Consider the following 12736-nt stretch of genomic DNA (forward strand, 5'->3'; position numbering starts at 1 on the left):
CTTCAGAGTGATTGAATTGATTCTTCTCAAATTTCCAGTTCTTCTCATATTTCCAAAAAATACACCTTGCAAAAGTTGTAATCAACTGAAATTCTGACAAAGCCACAACAATTCCCTTTCTCTACCACATTGAACAGTACTTATTTTAGTAGCTGTAAACTCACAAACTTGAGGCATTTGGCTTCCTGGGCTTGCTCCACATGCTCATAACTTACTAAGATCAAAACCCAATTGGTAAGGTACTAATTCTCAGCGAGGACTATTTAGATGAATAGTGTAAGCTTAACATTTTTGAGTTATCAGCACTGGTCACTAGAATAAGAAGTAGTGAACTTGTCCCATGATTTATAGCTCCAAAGCCGAAAGGCTCACCTCAGGATAGAGGTCGAGCATGGAAATTTCTGCCATAAAGGAACCTTTTGGAAAAAGTTACAAGCATCTAGAAACAAAATTGTAAATGGAAAATGTTTTGCAAGCTTAACCTTAGCTTTTGCTCTAAAGATAATATGGGGGAAGGGGCTGTGATAGCAGTTGAATGCAGGCTCTTTTGCTAAAAAGTGTGCGCGCTCTGCTTTTGTTTTTTTCTCTACAGCCCTCTGTTGGCGGTGTCCTTTGCCGCCTCCTGTGCAGTTCCTGGAATCGCCCTGCTGACCTTGGGAGTAAATCCTCTCACTGGGGCACTGGGAGCTTTCAACATTTTCCTGTACACGTGTTGTTACACACCGATGAAAAGAATGAGCATTGCCAACACGTGGGTGGGAGCTGTCGTCGGTGCGATTCCCCCTGTCATGGGCTGGACTGCAGCTACTGGTAGCCTTGATGCTGGTGAGTATAAAATATAAGTCTCATATTTGGACAGACAGACAGAGAGACAGGCAGTTGCCATTACTGCATGTGGGACAGCTGAAAATAACCTGGAGACAAGGCCTATTGGTTTCCCTTAAGCACAGGTATTAGCATAGGGTAGGCTGATGCAATACATATTGTAGCACGGTGCTACAAAAACTGGTTTGTATTCCATTTAGTTAATAAAGACTTGTTTGTGTTGGCAAACTTGCTATTATGTACTGTATTCGGACTGAAGAAATAAGCAGAGATCTTGTCATTCTTTCTTTAGAGGGCTTTAGAGACAAAAGACCAGTTGCAGGGTGAGTTCCATAGAATATATGCTAAGACTGTCTGGGAACAAAAATCAGAATGAAGAGCACTGACTCAGCATGTGGGCTGTGAATGGAACAAAATGTTATAGAAATTCACGATAGAAACAGATCAAGTTCGGCTGTCTTCAGTTGTGGCAGGGGGGAGGGGGTTTCTGCAGGAAGAAGTCCTGTCATGTGTACCCCTGTCTCACCACTTGCCAGAAACTACCCCAAAGTGTTAATTTATTGGTAGATTGCTTAATTGCCTCCTTTTAAACTCTTGCTGTTCCCTTTCCCCCCTCCTGAGTGTGGAGATTTCTTTAAGTAAAACTGAACTATTTTATGCCACATATAAACAAGCTAAACTCTGAGACAATTGGAGCTTGTTTTTCCTGCTAGCTAGGAACTTACAGCCAAAAAGTACTACTGATTTGTTATATTCAAGTGAAACTCTCGTACTTCAGCTAAAAGACCCATTGAGAAATATAATAATAATTTTTAATTTATTTTATGTAAATCAGTTTTGCAGGATGATGCAGATTATGGAATTGTTTAGCATGCAATAAACACTACCTGGCTTGTTTAAGATTTTGCATACGCTGCATGCAACAACCAGAATTCTAAATGGGAATACTGAAAATCCATGCAAAGTCCTTATCAAACCATTCATCTTTTGTGGTACGTTAGTACTTGCTGTGGAAATCAGACTGAATTGCCACTGTATATAATCTATTCTGATGTTGATCGAATCCAGAACTGTGTTGAAAGTTTAACTGCACATGTTGCTTGGCATGTTGGTTTTAATTCATTCACTCTGTCATGTCTAACAAAATTAGACTGATAGTAGAAAAACCACTGCACTCCAAGCTCAGTTCTCCAGTGCTGAGCACCCTCAACTCCAGCGAAAGAGTGGAGATTACTCAGCACCTTACAGGACTGGACCACTGTAAGAGGTTTGTACGTGTGTACATGCACCCATTCTCTTTCACCTACATAACCACGGTCATGGAACCTATTAATGAAGTGTAATTAGCTAGCAGACCAAACCCAGTTTTTAGGTAAAGGTGTGAAAATACATTTGCACCTTGTTAAAAACAAGATTGACTATCCAGCTGAGTAACAATGAAGAATGTGAAAAGCAGGGCAGTCAGAAAGCTAATGAAAAGAGAGCTACTCGCCGTTTCACTGGGATTTCTTGGGTTTACATTTTATTGTAGATTTTCTCCCATTGCAATCTACTCCAGCACCAGTATTCAAAGCAATCACATTATTGCCAGTTATGGCAAAGGTGGTCATTAAGGGTAGAACTTCTTTCATTTCCCTCCTTAGGGGGCAAACTTGTATAGCCGTCGCTGCCCCCCTTCCGTATATCAGAGGCCAGCAAATGTCACTGGCATAGTTCAGGAGTGCTTAGTTCTGAAAGATGGTGTTGTTCCTTTGCCATAATTTAAGACACTTCCTAGATTGCAGTTCTGGAGCTGAAAGGCAATTTTTGAAACAGCCATCATAACTTCTAGACTTTAGCAGAGGTAAAGAAAATCAATCAGGTTTAGTTCCAAAAGCCTCAGATTTGACCCGTCTTTTTTTATTTCCAAAGTCCATTTACAACTTTGTTTTTATTGTCCAAAATAAATGCACTTTAAAACTTTCAAGTCCAGTATCTCAGCAGTTTCCAAGGTAAGAAGCAAGTGTTGCATGTCCCATTCGAAGTCTGGGATTCTCTTATTTCCAATAATAACAATACCTAGCTCTTGTATGCCTCTTTTCATCAGTAGATCTCAAAGTGCTTTACAAAGGACATCCAATGGCCTGTCACTGTCATTTCTAGTCCTGATGGGTCTTGAGAGGTCAGCCCTTAAAGATGAAATGAACCATGCCTATCCGATCTTGGACCAGTGTAATTTGAAGGGAAAAAATACCCATTTAAGGAGCAAGAAGGAAACATTTCTATGGAAAGTTGGTATTTTTAAATCATGTGTGTCTGAAACAGCTGAGAGCTTTGGAATGTGAACATAAGGTAGGCTGAGCAGAATGCAGGTGAGGTAGTCAAAGATATATGATAAATGCCACTTACCACATGGATTTCACCGTCACATATCTGGTCTCTTTATGTATAGCGTGGCTGCCAGACAATGGTTTGCAGTGCCACAATTGCTTTCTTGAAAGCCCCTCTGCTTTGTGGTGCTATTTACTTCCAGTTAAATAAAAGGTTATTTGTTTGTCTAATATAGCCAAGCTCTGAAGTGACTTGTTTCACTTGGATGAAGGGGAGAATCACAGCAAACCAATACAATTTGTTTTAGGTCGTAAGTGTTAGGATAAGGTCAGAGGAAAGCATTGGTACAGCTGAACAGCTTTTCTCTCTCTGTTTTAGATTCTCCTTCTGGGTGAGACCCACATTAAGCACTCCTTCTGCTCATGACACATGGCTGTTGAACTTACATTTGTTCAGTAGTACCGATGTCTATAGGAAATAACATAGAGCTATTTACTTTAGCACAAAAGAGAACAGTCACATGTGTGTTTTAAATTACGCTCATGCTTCTGCTTGCCTCTTGCTAGAAATATTCATTGTCAGTTTTAACAGATTTTCCCCCCTAATTAGCAAATATTGCAAAATAGAATGTATAGTGAATATTCCAACCTCCATAGGGTCACTAGCTGCCTTAAGCTTTTTCATTTCAATCAACTCCATATACGATGCAGTGGTGGCTTGATCCCAACCAATTGAAACCGACTCAGGCTTTAGAACAGAGCAGTTCAGTGCCACAGCGTTCATAGAAACCACCCAGTTAGATAGACGTGACAAGCAGGGGTCCTCAACTTAATGTGCTTTATCAGTTAAGGGGATTTATTCTGAGTAGGTGGCGGTGGCCTAGCAGATAACAGCTTTGACAGTATAGTAGACATTGTAGCCCCATGGTGGCCTGGAGCCATAGGTATTACTGCACCAAGGAATGTTTATCTCAAGAGACTATTTAGTTTATCTCAGATGCTCCACTTCTGGTCTCTCTTTCCTGAAAGACATCTTGTACTGATTTTCATTCATTTTCAGAAATTTAAATAATTCCTGGGGCTATGGAATTTATAGACTGAGTATCAATGGTAATCATGTGGAGGATGATTTTTAAATTGCCTTTACTTTGTAATTCAAAGTGTGTTGTATGGTAGACATTAATTATGTCAGCCAACATCTATTTACAAGTGGGGATTTTAAAATGGACAGTTTTTATCAGCAAGTGACGTTTGGCAGATGGATGGATTTAGTAAGAAAAAAAGAGAAGAGAAGGAGAGAGAGGGGTCTTGTAGCATGACCTGACAAATGACAGTTTCTAATACCTTTCCCCATACAGCCCTCATCTGCCAGGAGGAGAGAGGTAAGGCAAAGCCATAATTGTGGGTGAAATAAACATTACGGCCCTTAGCATTTTTCTCTCTTTCAAACTGTCTTTTTGACTAAACAGTTGATATTTTTAAAAGCCTGTTGACATGGATGCAGATCTGTTGTGAGAATTTCTGGTGCCCACAGGAAGACTAGATTATAATGTTCCTGAGGGTTTTAGCTGGGGTCTTCTCTATCAAAACCAAGTCTCTTAGGGTGTCACTTCTCTTCAAAGACAAGATGACGGAATTCTTACTCTGTTTCATAGAGAGGTAGAGAGATTAATGTCAGTGACATACGAGCATAGGAAGCTGGCGGCCCAGAAGTGTGTGCTCCGTGTGGGTAAAAAATGAGGCAGATGGGCAGTGCTAGTAGGCAGCTGTTTTAAATTTAAGACAAAAGTCAGTGAATTATTCTGTGTTTTTTTTATTCTTCATGGGAGACACAAAAGAAGTGGTGATTTCAACATGGAGGTACCTTTGGGGACTGACTCAGTCTGAAAGATGAAATTGACGTCAAATAAATTCACCGTTATCCCAGTTCTGTGCATCATGCACAGCTGTTACCAGCACAGTGCTTTCTTTCATCTTCCAGATGAACAATATTGAACCGTGGGGGGGCAGCTGCCCCAGTGCCCCAGACTGTGAACCACACTTTCCAGTAGGGGGCACCAAAGCAGCAGCAGGATTCAGTAAAGATTCATTGACTTCAGTAAGCCAGCCTGGTAGCTGCAAAGAAAGGCTGAAGTGCCTTTGATTATAACCCCATGTGTAGCTATGGAGGTTTATAGTACTTGTTACTCTGAGTAACAGTACCTCTGCAGATACTCCCTAAACATATTGCACCTCTGAACACCTCAGTCATTTCGTTACTCCGCACGGTCACATTTGAGGTAATAAGACAATAAAGCTAGCTAAGGTTAATCAAAAGAGCGTGTCATTGTTCTCCTTCTAAAGGGGTCTTGACTAACACCTTCAACAGACTGCCAGAGAATCCACAAACAATATGGCCAACTGCTTCTTCCACACTTACCCAAGTCTTCCTCTCTAATCCAGGTCTTCCACAGCAAGCAAAGGGTCGGCTTGCACCCACATTGAAAGGTATTTCAACTGTCAGGCCTTCAGCAGCATGTGTGTGGGTCTGCTGTATACTTTGTGTGTAATGTAAAACATGTGTGTCTATATACACATACACATGCAGATGTTATAGACACATGGTGAACACATCCGAAGAAATGTATGGGACTGTTTCCTTTTGAGGTTGTCCCAAAGAAGGCCTCAAGGTAGAAATCTCATTGCTACCTTTATTTCCCATTTCCAGTGGATATTTAAGATCCGCCTTTTGTTCTATTTGCAGTTCATAGACAGATACAGCATTCCCTTCTCTTTATTTACTCCAGCACAGAAGTCTATTGCACCACTGAAGCAGTCCTGTTCCACAAATCCTTTGTGCCAGCCTTCAAAAGAAACGGCTATTGAAACCCATGACCATGAAGCTTTTTTGGTTTTGGATTCTTTTCCCCTTGCCCTTAGTTTACATAACCATATAACCTTGAAAGCACACAATTATCAGTGAACATGGAGGCTGGAGCGTAGAGCCATGTAGGGCTACATTGATAGTCAGCCCTATTGTGTGCGGGGTAGAGTCCTTGTATAAATGCAAGAGCAAGCTTTAGAAGGGATACATTTCTTTCTTCTCAAGGCTACTCAGCCGCTCACATATCAACTGACACAATCAATAGCATATTCTGTTGTTTGTAGTAGAAAAAAATGCCGGCTGAAGGCTTACTATGCTACTACTGCAGAAATACTAGAGCTGTGAAATACAGTGGAATTATATCACCCGTTAGTCTGGCTAAGACTTCTGAATGTACAACTCTGAGATGCCTTGATGCTTGGGAATGTTCTATGGTCACACATGGAGATTTATATTGTATGAAGATAATCCCACTCCCACACCCGAAAAGAACAGTGGACATTGAAAATTAAACGGCAGCCTGCATTTTTTCCTAAGTGATGTTATTTTTAAAACGCTCCATGCAACATTTTGTACGTGTCATACAGATAATATGACGCAGGCCAACTCACACACCCCAAACAGTTATTTTCTTTCACCGAAGCTAATTGAGGGGAGAGGATCACAAGTTCCACCTCTTCCTCCCAAGAAGAAAATTCTGCCATCAGGTTAAAGGAGAAAAATATCTGTATTCCAAGGCAAGCCAGCTGTGATGCAGATGATCTCATGTCTAGAGATGTATGGGATATGTTTGCTGTACAGTACTGAATGTGTGTGTGTGTGTGTCTGTGTGTGTATTAGTTATGCCTGTATAGCGTATACACAGTAGATCGATGGCACAGCCAATGTGTTTGAAGACTGACATAATGCCACTTTAGGAATCAGCTTACACATCCATCCAAGAATCATAGTTGCTCATCCCCTCGTCCTCAGAAGAGTACATTTTGGGGATATTACAGTGAATCTCATTCGTGAATGATAAGTTATGGTGAAAGACAAAATATCATAACTGAATCCTAAAATCTTTCTCCAGACCCACAATAGTTCACACTGACAGATTCTCAGAGGAAAGTTCCTATGAGCATGTTAAACTTTGGCTGTGAACACACACAAAACTGAGAGTAAGCAAGGGATAAAAGATGTCTTTCAGGAAACATCAAGTGCCTTTTCTGTTTGTGTAACTTTCGGTAGAAATCAGGCAGGACTACTGCAAATAGTTTAGGATTAATTAAGAAAGGTGAGTAATACAAAGCCTGGAAAATCATGTTTACCCATAGTCATATGGGTGCAGCTGGACTAATTCAAGTCTCCCAGCTCTAATCTACCTTGTCTGGAGAGGAGTAATTTGTTCAGCATCTTTTAACGAAAGAAGAGCCAGTTGTGTCATATCAAGGAGAACCGTGTGGGGTTGTTTTCTGATTACAGTCCAGTAAAAGCTAAGCTTAGACTTCCAAACCTTTTCACTTCTGACATAAGCCAAACTTGTACCCAATTTCCTAGAGACAAAAGGCCAGTGCTTTCCCCTAATGTGTCAGTCAGCTACCAAAGTCTGGAAATCATTTTAAAATTCCTTCACATATTCAAGGCAGAAGAATTACTAAAATTGTGCTTTAAGCAAAACAGCATTCTTAGGTTGCCAAGGCAGTAAACACCAGCTTTGGGAAATGCAGTAAGATTTCAACATCTGTTTTGGAGCTGATATTTTAACCATTCTATGTTTATTTTACATGCCTGGTTGGCCACTTCCCAGTCATACACATGCCGGGCCAAAAAAGAGAGGGAAAAGGGACCAAGTCCATACTGAGCTGCACCTCCAGATCACACTTACCCCCTTTTTTGTTGTTGTATTGATGACAAAAAACACCTGTTTGCCCCAATTGGGGCTTGCGGTTGTAACCAGTGTTCTGCAAACCACCATGCTTTAAAGGAATAGAAGACTCTCGGCAAAGTCAAAAGAGCAGTGAGTGGGGCAGGAGTAGAGAATAAGCTGTTCATGCTCGCAGTGCATTTAAGGAATGTAATGCATGTCTTGGTCTCCATACTCCTAAGATGACTTTGTTTCCTTGTGCTGCAGTGAAGCCAACGCATTCTAGTGGAGATGTCAATCCCTTTGGTTTTAGCCAGTGCGGTTCGCTGGCACATGTTGCACGAGCTGCATTGTGTTTAGTGAGCTTATACCTCTTCCGTGTAATCTTTGTACAAGAAATAAGGCGTTGTTGGAAAACATATTTGGGGATTATAACGCAAACACCCAAATGACGACAAAGCCATTTGAAACAATGTCATCAGAAGTTTTGCAGCGCTACCATTGATGCCAGACTAGGTCAATAATTAGACAGGGCACCTCTCACACTAGCAACACCTCATGCAAGTGGACTTTCCTGTCAGTAAGTGGCCCCCTCCATCTTTTTGAGTCAGTATTTAAGCAATGCTCAGGGACACGGTGTTGCTGAAGGTATCATCTTTAAAATGAGACAGAGCAGGGGGTCCTGATCACTTGTGATCTCTTAAAATTCATGCACCTTTTGTCAGAGCAAGAAGGCGAACAACGATGTCCTGACCAAATCCCTCCTCTGCAAGAGCCTGCCCTCAGAAATTTCCCTCTGGTCATGGAGGGGGAAGTTAACTGCAGAGAGTATTCTTCTCTTCCTGTCCTAAACTATTATGCATTGTTTAACAGTTGCTGCTTTTAACCCCAGAGGCAGCTGCATTGTGATGGTGGATGACATCATCACTATATAGTGTATAATTTGTATGTAAATCAATGAAAATGCAAGATATGAATTTCAACTGACTGTTTAACAAATGTAATATTGTCAAGATATTAAAGTAAAACACAGTATCCAGAATGTGCAATGCTTTTCACTGAGTGGTGAGGACCTGGGTCTGGACTTCTCTTAGTTGTCCTACAAAAAAAGCAGTGTCTGTTCAAAATAATGCTGCAGTTGTGTTATCTTCCTGACATTTCCTCTTAGCCACGCAACTCAATATTCCTGTAGCTAATCTGAACAGACTATGTTCTCCTTATTCAGGGGACTAGAACCTTTCATGCCTGGGTCACTGAATCTAGCGAGGGCCCTGGTTGGTACTGACCAGGCATTATTACCATCTGATGGTTGTTCAGTGCCCTATGTGAAGTGAATCCGTGATCAGAGTTCAGATCCTACTCCACAGATATTCACATAATAAAAAAACCTTGTTACTTGTAGTGACCGAGAATCCAGAGACTGAATGGGCCCAGAAACTGAACTATGCTAGTGACCTGAGAGTTGGGCCCTCCATCAAATGATCATTGAAGCACAATGATGGGGCAGTTTGTGGGTGGCTTGCCCCTTTGTAGCTATACTGTCCCTTTTCTGGGGATAAATGAAGGATTTATCTTTTTTTTGTTCTGAGTTTATACAGCACCTAGCACAATGGGGTCCTGGTCTATGACTAGGGCTCCTTGGCACTGCGGAATTACAAATAACTAATAAAATAACATTAATCCAGAAATGTCATTCTGACACATCCCATAGACACTAATAAATAAAGGTGGAGATGTTCAAAAGTGACTAGTGATTTTGGTTGACTTGACTTTGGGTGCTCAAGTGACAACACAAAGAGCCAGTTCTCAGAGGACAGGTACGCGGCACTTTCTGAAAAACAGACCCTTTACGGGGTGTGTCCATTTGGGAGCCCAAAATCACTGATCACTCAGAAATGTTGTCCAAAGACTTCTTTGACTCCTTACAATTACTTACCGTGAGGTTTTGTGAACTGTTTTGCAATTTTGTTTCTTGTATGGAGGAAGGGTTTTTTTATGGAACTTCAAAACCTTAACAAGCAACAGTATCCCTTTCTTCAGACAGGAAATATAACTTGGTTAACAGTTAACGTTTTGGCTGTATCTCACTTAAACAAAAGAAAAATTCAAAAGGTGTCTCAGCTTGCTATATTGTCAAGAAATGTATTATTGCCATTAGAATATATTTAAAATTAAAGCAGTCAGAAAACTGCTAACAGTTCAATCTTTGACACTGAAGTCTAATGTTCATCTGCCCTATATCATGTGTGATCATTTAAACCAGTGCAAAGTGAGAACTGAAATGATCCCAGTCAGAATGGTCACATTATACACTGGTATAAATGATTACAAAACTGGGAGGGCAATGGAGTTTCAGAAATCTAACAAAACTCCTCCGCCAAATCGGCAGAATTTGTATTACCACCTGGAGAAGTGGATGGAATTTGTGATGGTCATAAATGGGCTGTTCCTGAACTCGTGACTGTTAGAAACTCTGCAAAGAAGCCAAAAGAGTTTGATATTTGAGAGTCAGGTAAATTTGGGCTCAGAGTTCATAAAGCCTGTGGAGAAGCTGAAAGATTTAATAAGGGTTACAAATTAGTATACCTGTATTCCCCGCTATTACCAGGGCCACAGAGAAACCAATGGAGCTTAGGAAGGCCAGGGGATTTCTGGTATTAAACTGATGATTCTAAGCTCTGGCTTTCACAAACTCTTTTAAAAAAAACAAAAAACCAGCAGCATTTATAATTGTCATGAACCAGCTAGGCCTTGGATCATACTCTTGGCAAACTCTGAGAAGATGCTAACAGAATGTATTCTGGATGTGAACTAGCTAATCTGATCTCTGCATAATTAAACTCCATAGAGAGAGAGCATTAATATTAGTTATACCTAGGTTCACAGCTATCAAGAGCTCCACAGAGAAACCAATGCAGTCAATAGACTGACGAACCCGCTCATTCTTCAGCTATAGTCCATCGTGCAATACCATTGCTTACAAACACCACTGATATACCTGTGCCATAGTTAATGTTTGTCAAGCAATTAAATGAGTCTTTTAATGTGGTCATTGGCTGGACGTTTGTAATGTCCCTAGCCAGGGCTCATTTGACATCGGAGTATGTCCTCTTCTAATGGGATATACCTTGTTTTCCAATTAAGTTAGCATGTACATGAGACTTAAAGTCTTTGGAAACCCAACAAAGTCAGGAAGGCATGTGGAAAACTAACAAAAGGATCGCCAGTGAAATCGAGGAAATGCAGCTCCAGGATTGGATCAGTTAAAATCCCCATAATGGTCTGTTAAATTGGTTTATTGTTTAGCTTCTCTGTAAAATACCCGTTATTTCTGAAGTAGTGATGTAATAGAAGTAGTTTAAAACTCCAAAGGCTTTCACACTAAAACCAGGTCTTTGCAAATGGGAATTAAGTCTCAAGTAGTTCGGGCTGGTTTGTTTATGTGTAAAAGTTGCCTCAAGATGATTTTTTTTAAATTGCAAACGTAGTGTTATAGTGAGAGAATTACTACGGTTTCCTGTGTGTTTGAGGTCTTGTATGCTTTTTAAGGTTGGCTGCATACCAAAGATTGAACAACTTCATAAGTGAAAACTCCACTACAGACCAAAGGCACAGGAACATAGGACTTGTCATACCAGATCAAAGAGAGGAGAACCAGAAACAACTTGCATGTATTAATTCTGGCTCTGATTCTGTCCCTACCTCAGTTACCCCATACGATGGATAATTGTGATTTATCTCCTGGGAGTTGTGAGAAATAATGAGCTAATGTTTGTAAAGCCCTTTGAAGATTAAAAAAAAATCCTGTGTAAGTGCTAAGTATTATTGTCATTGGTTCATCAAGTCTGGTATCCTGCCTCTGGAAGCAAGTGTTTCAGATGAATAGGAAAAACCTTAAGATACAAATACTACACTGTTTACAGGCTCAATCCTGCTGCCATTCAAGTCAGTGGAGAAACTTGCTTGGATTTCAATAAAGCAGCATCAATCCTGTATCTCACTAAACTTTGAAAATGGCTTTTTGTGTGCCATGGCCAAGATTTTCAAGTCACTAGTGGTTTTTTGGGTGCCCCGCTCATCAGTTTAAAGGGTCCTGATTTTCAGAAAGTGTTGAGCATTCACTGAAAATCAGGCCCCTTTCAAGTGTCTCAGTTTGGACACCCAAAATCACTAATCACATGTGAAAATCTTAGCCCATGTTTACAGGTTAATTGCCTGTAATTCTCCTGCTAACTACACTGTCCAAAGATCTGAACTCCCATTCTGGAAGTCCTTCCTTGTCTCCGTACTTAATGTAAGCAGCTTCCAGGGACATGGAACTCACAAAATGGAAAAGCGTATTCATAATTTAAAAAAGACATGAGACAAGTGCTCAGACAGCCATGGCATCTTATGTGCAGTGGTGTTGTAGCCGTGTCAGTCCCAGGATATTAGAGAGACAAGGTGGTTGCGGTAATATCTTTTATTGGACCAACTTCTGTTGGTGGGAGAGAGACAAGCTTTTGAGCCTACACAGAATTCTTCTTCATGTTTGGGCTCTGTGTAAGCTCAAAAGCTTGTCGCTCTCACTGATCCAATACAAGGCTTTATCTCACCCACCTTGTCTCTCAAGGCATCTTTATAGGTAGCTAGAAAATTGCCTCGTATTTAGATTTTTGACTGAGTAGCAATGACATCCCCTCACTGGTTGAGGTGATATGAGCTATGGCCCTTATTATTTGGGTAAGAAGAACTCTGAGCTCTACAAGACAGAAAGATAGATATTCCCAGACCCAAGGAGTCTGCAACCAAAACAGACACAGAGAAAACCTGAACCACTGAGAAATTAAAAGGAGGAGATAACTTAGGCATTGCAAACCTAATGCACTTTGATGAATAACTAAAGAATCATTG

General features: G+C 40.7%; 1 protein-coding gene across 1 annotated transcript in view; it reads left to right on the forward strand.

Moving 5' to 3' along the window:
• The window catches only part of COX10 (cytochrome c oxidase assembly factor heme A:farnesyltransferase COX10), a 139947-nt gene that overhangs the window by 123295 nt on the left and 3916 nt on the right, over positions 1 to 12736 (forward strand). The window contains exon 6 of the mRNA XM_067547700.1: positions 593 to 825. Within this exon, the coding sequence (XP_067403801.1) occupies positions 593 to 825 (233 nt within the window). The remainder of the gene's footprint in view (positions 1 to 592; positions 826 to 12736) is intronic.

This window comes from Emydura macquarii, unplaced genomic scaffold, assembly GCF_026122565.2.
Source record: "Emydura macquarii macquarii isolate MOO-44397 ecotype Brisbane River unplaced genomic scaffold, CSIRO-AGI_Emac_v2 contig_1230, whole genome shotgun sequence".
In the NCBI taxonomy this organism is placed as follows: Eukaryota; Metazoa; Chordata; order Testudines; family Chelidae; genus Emydura; species Emydura macquarii.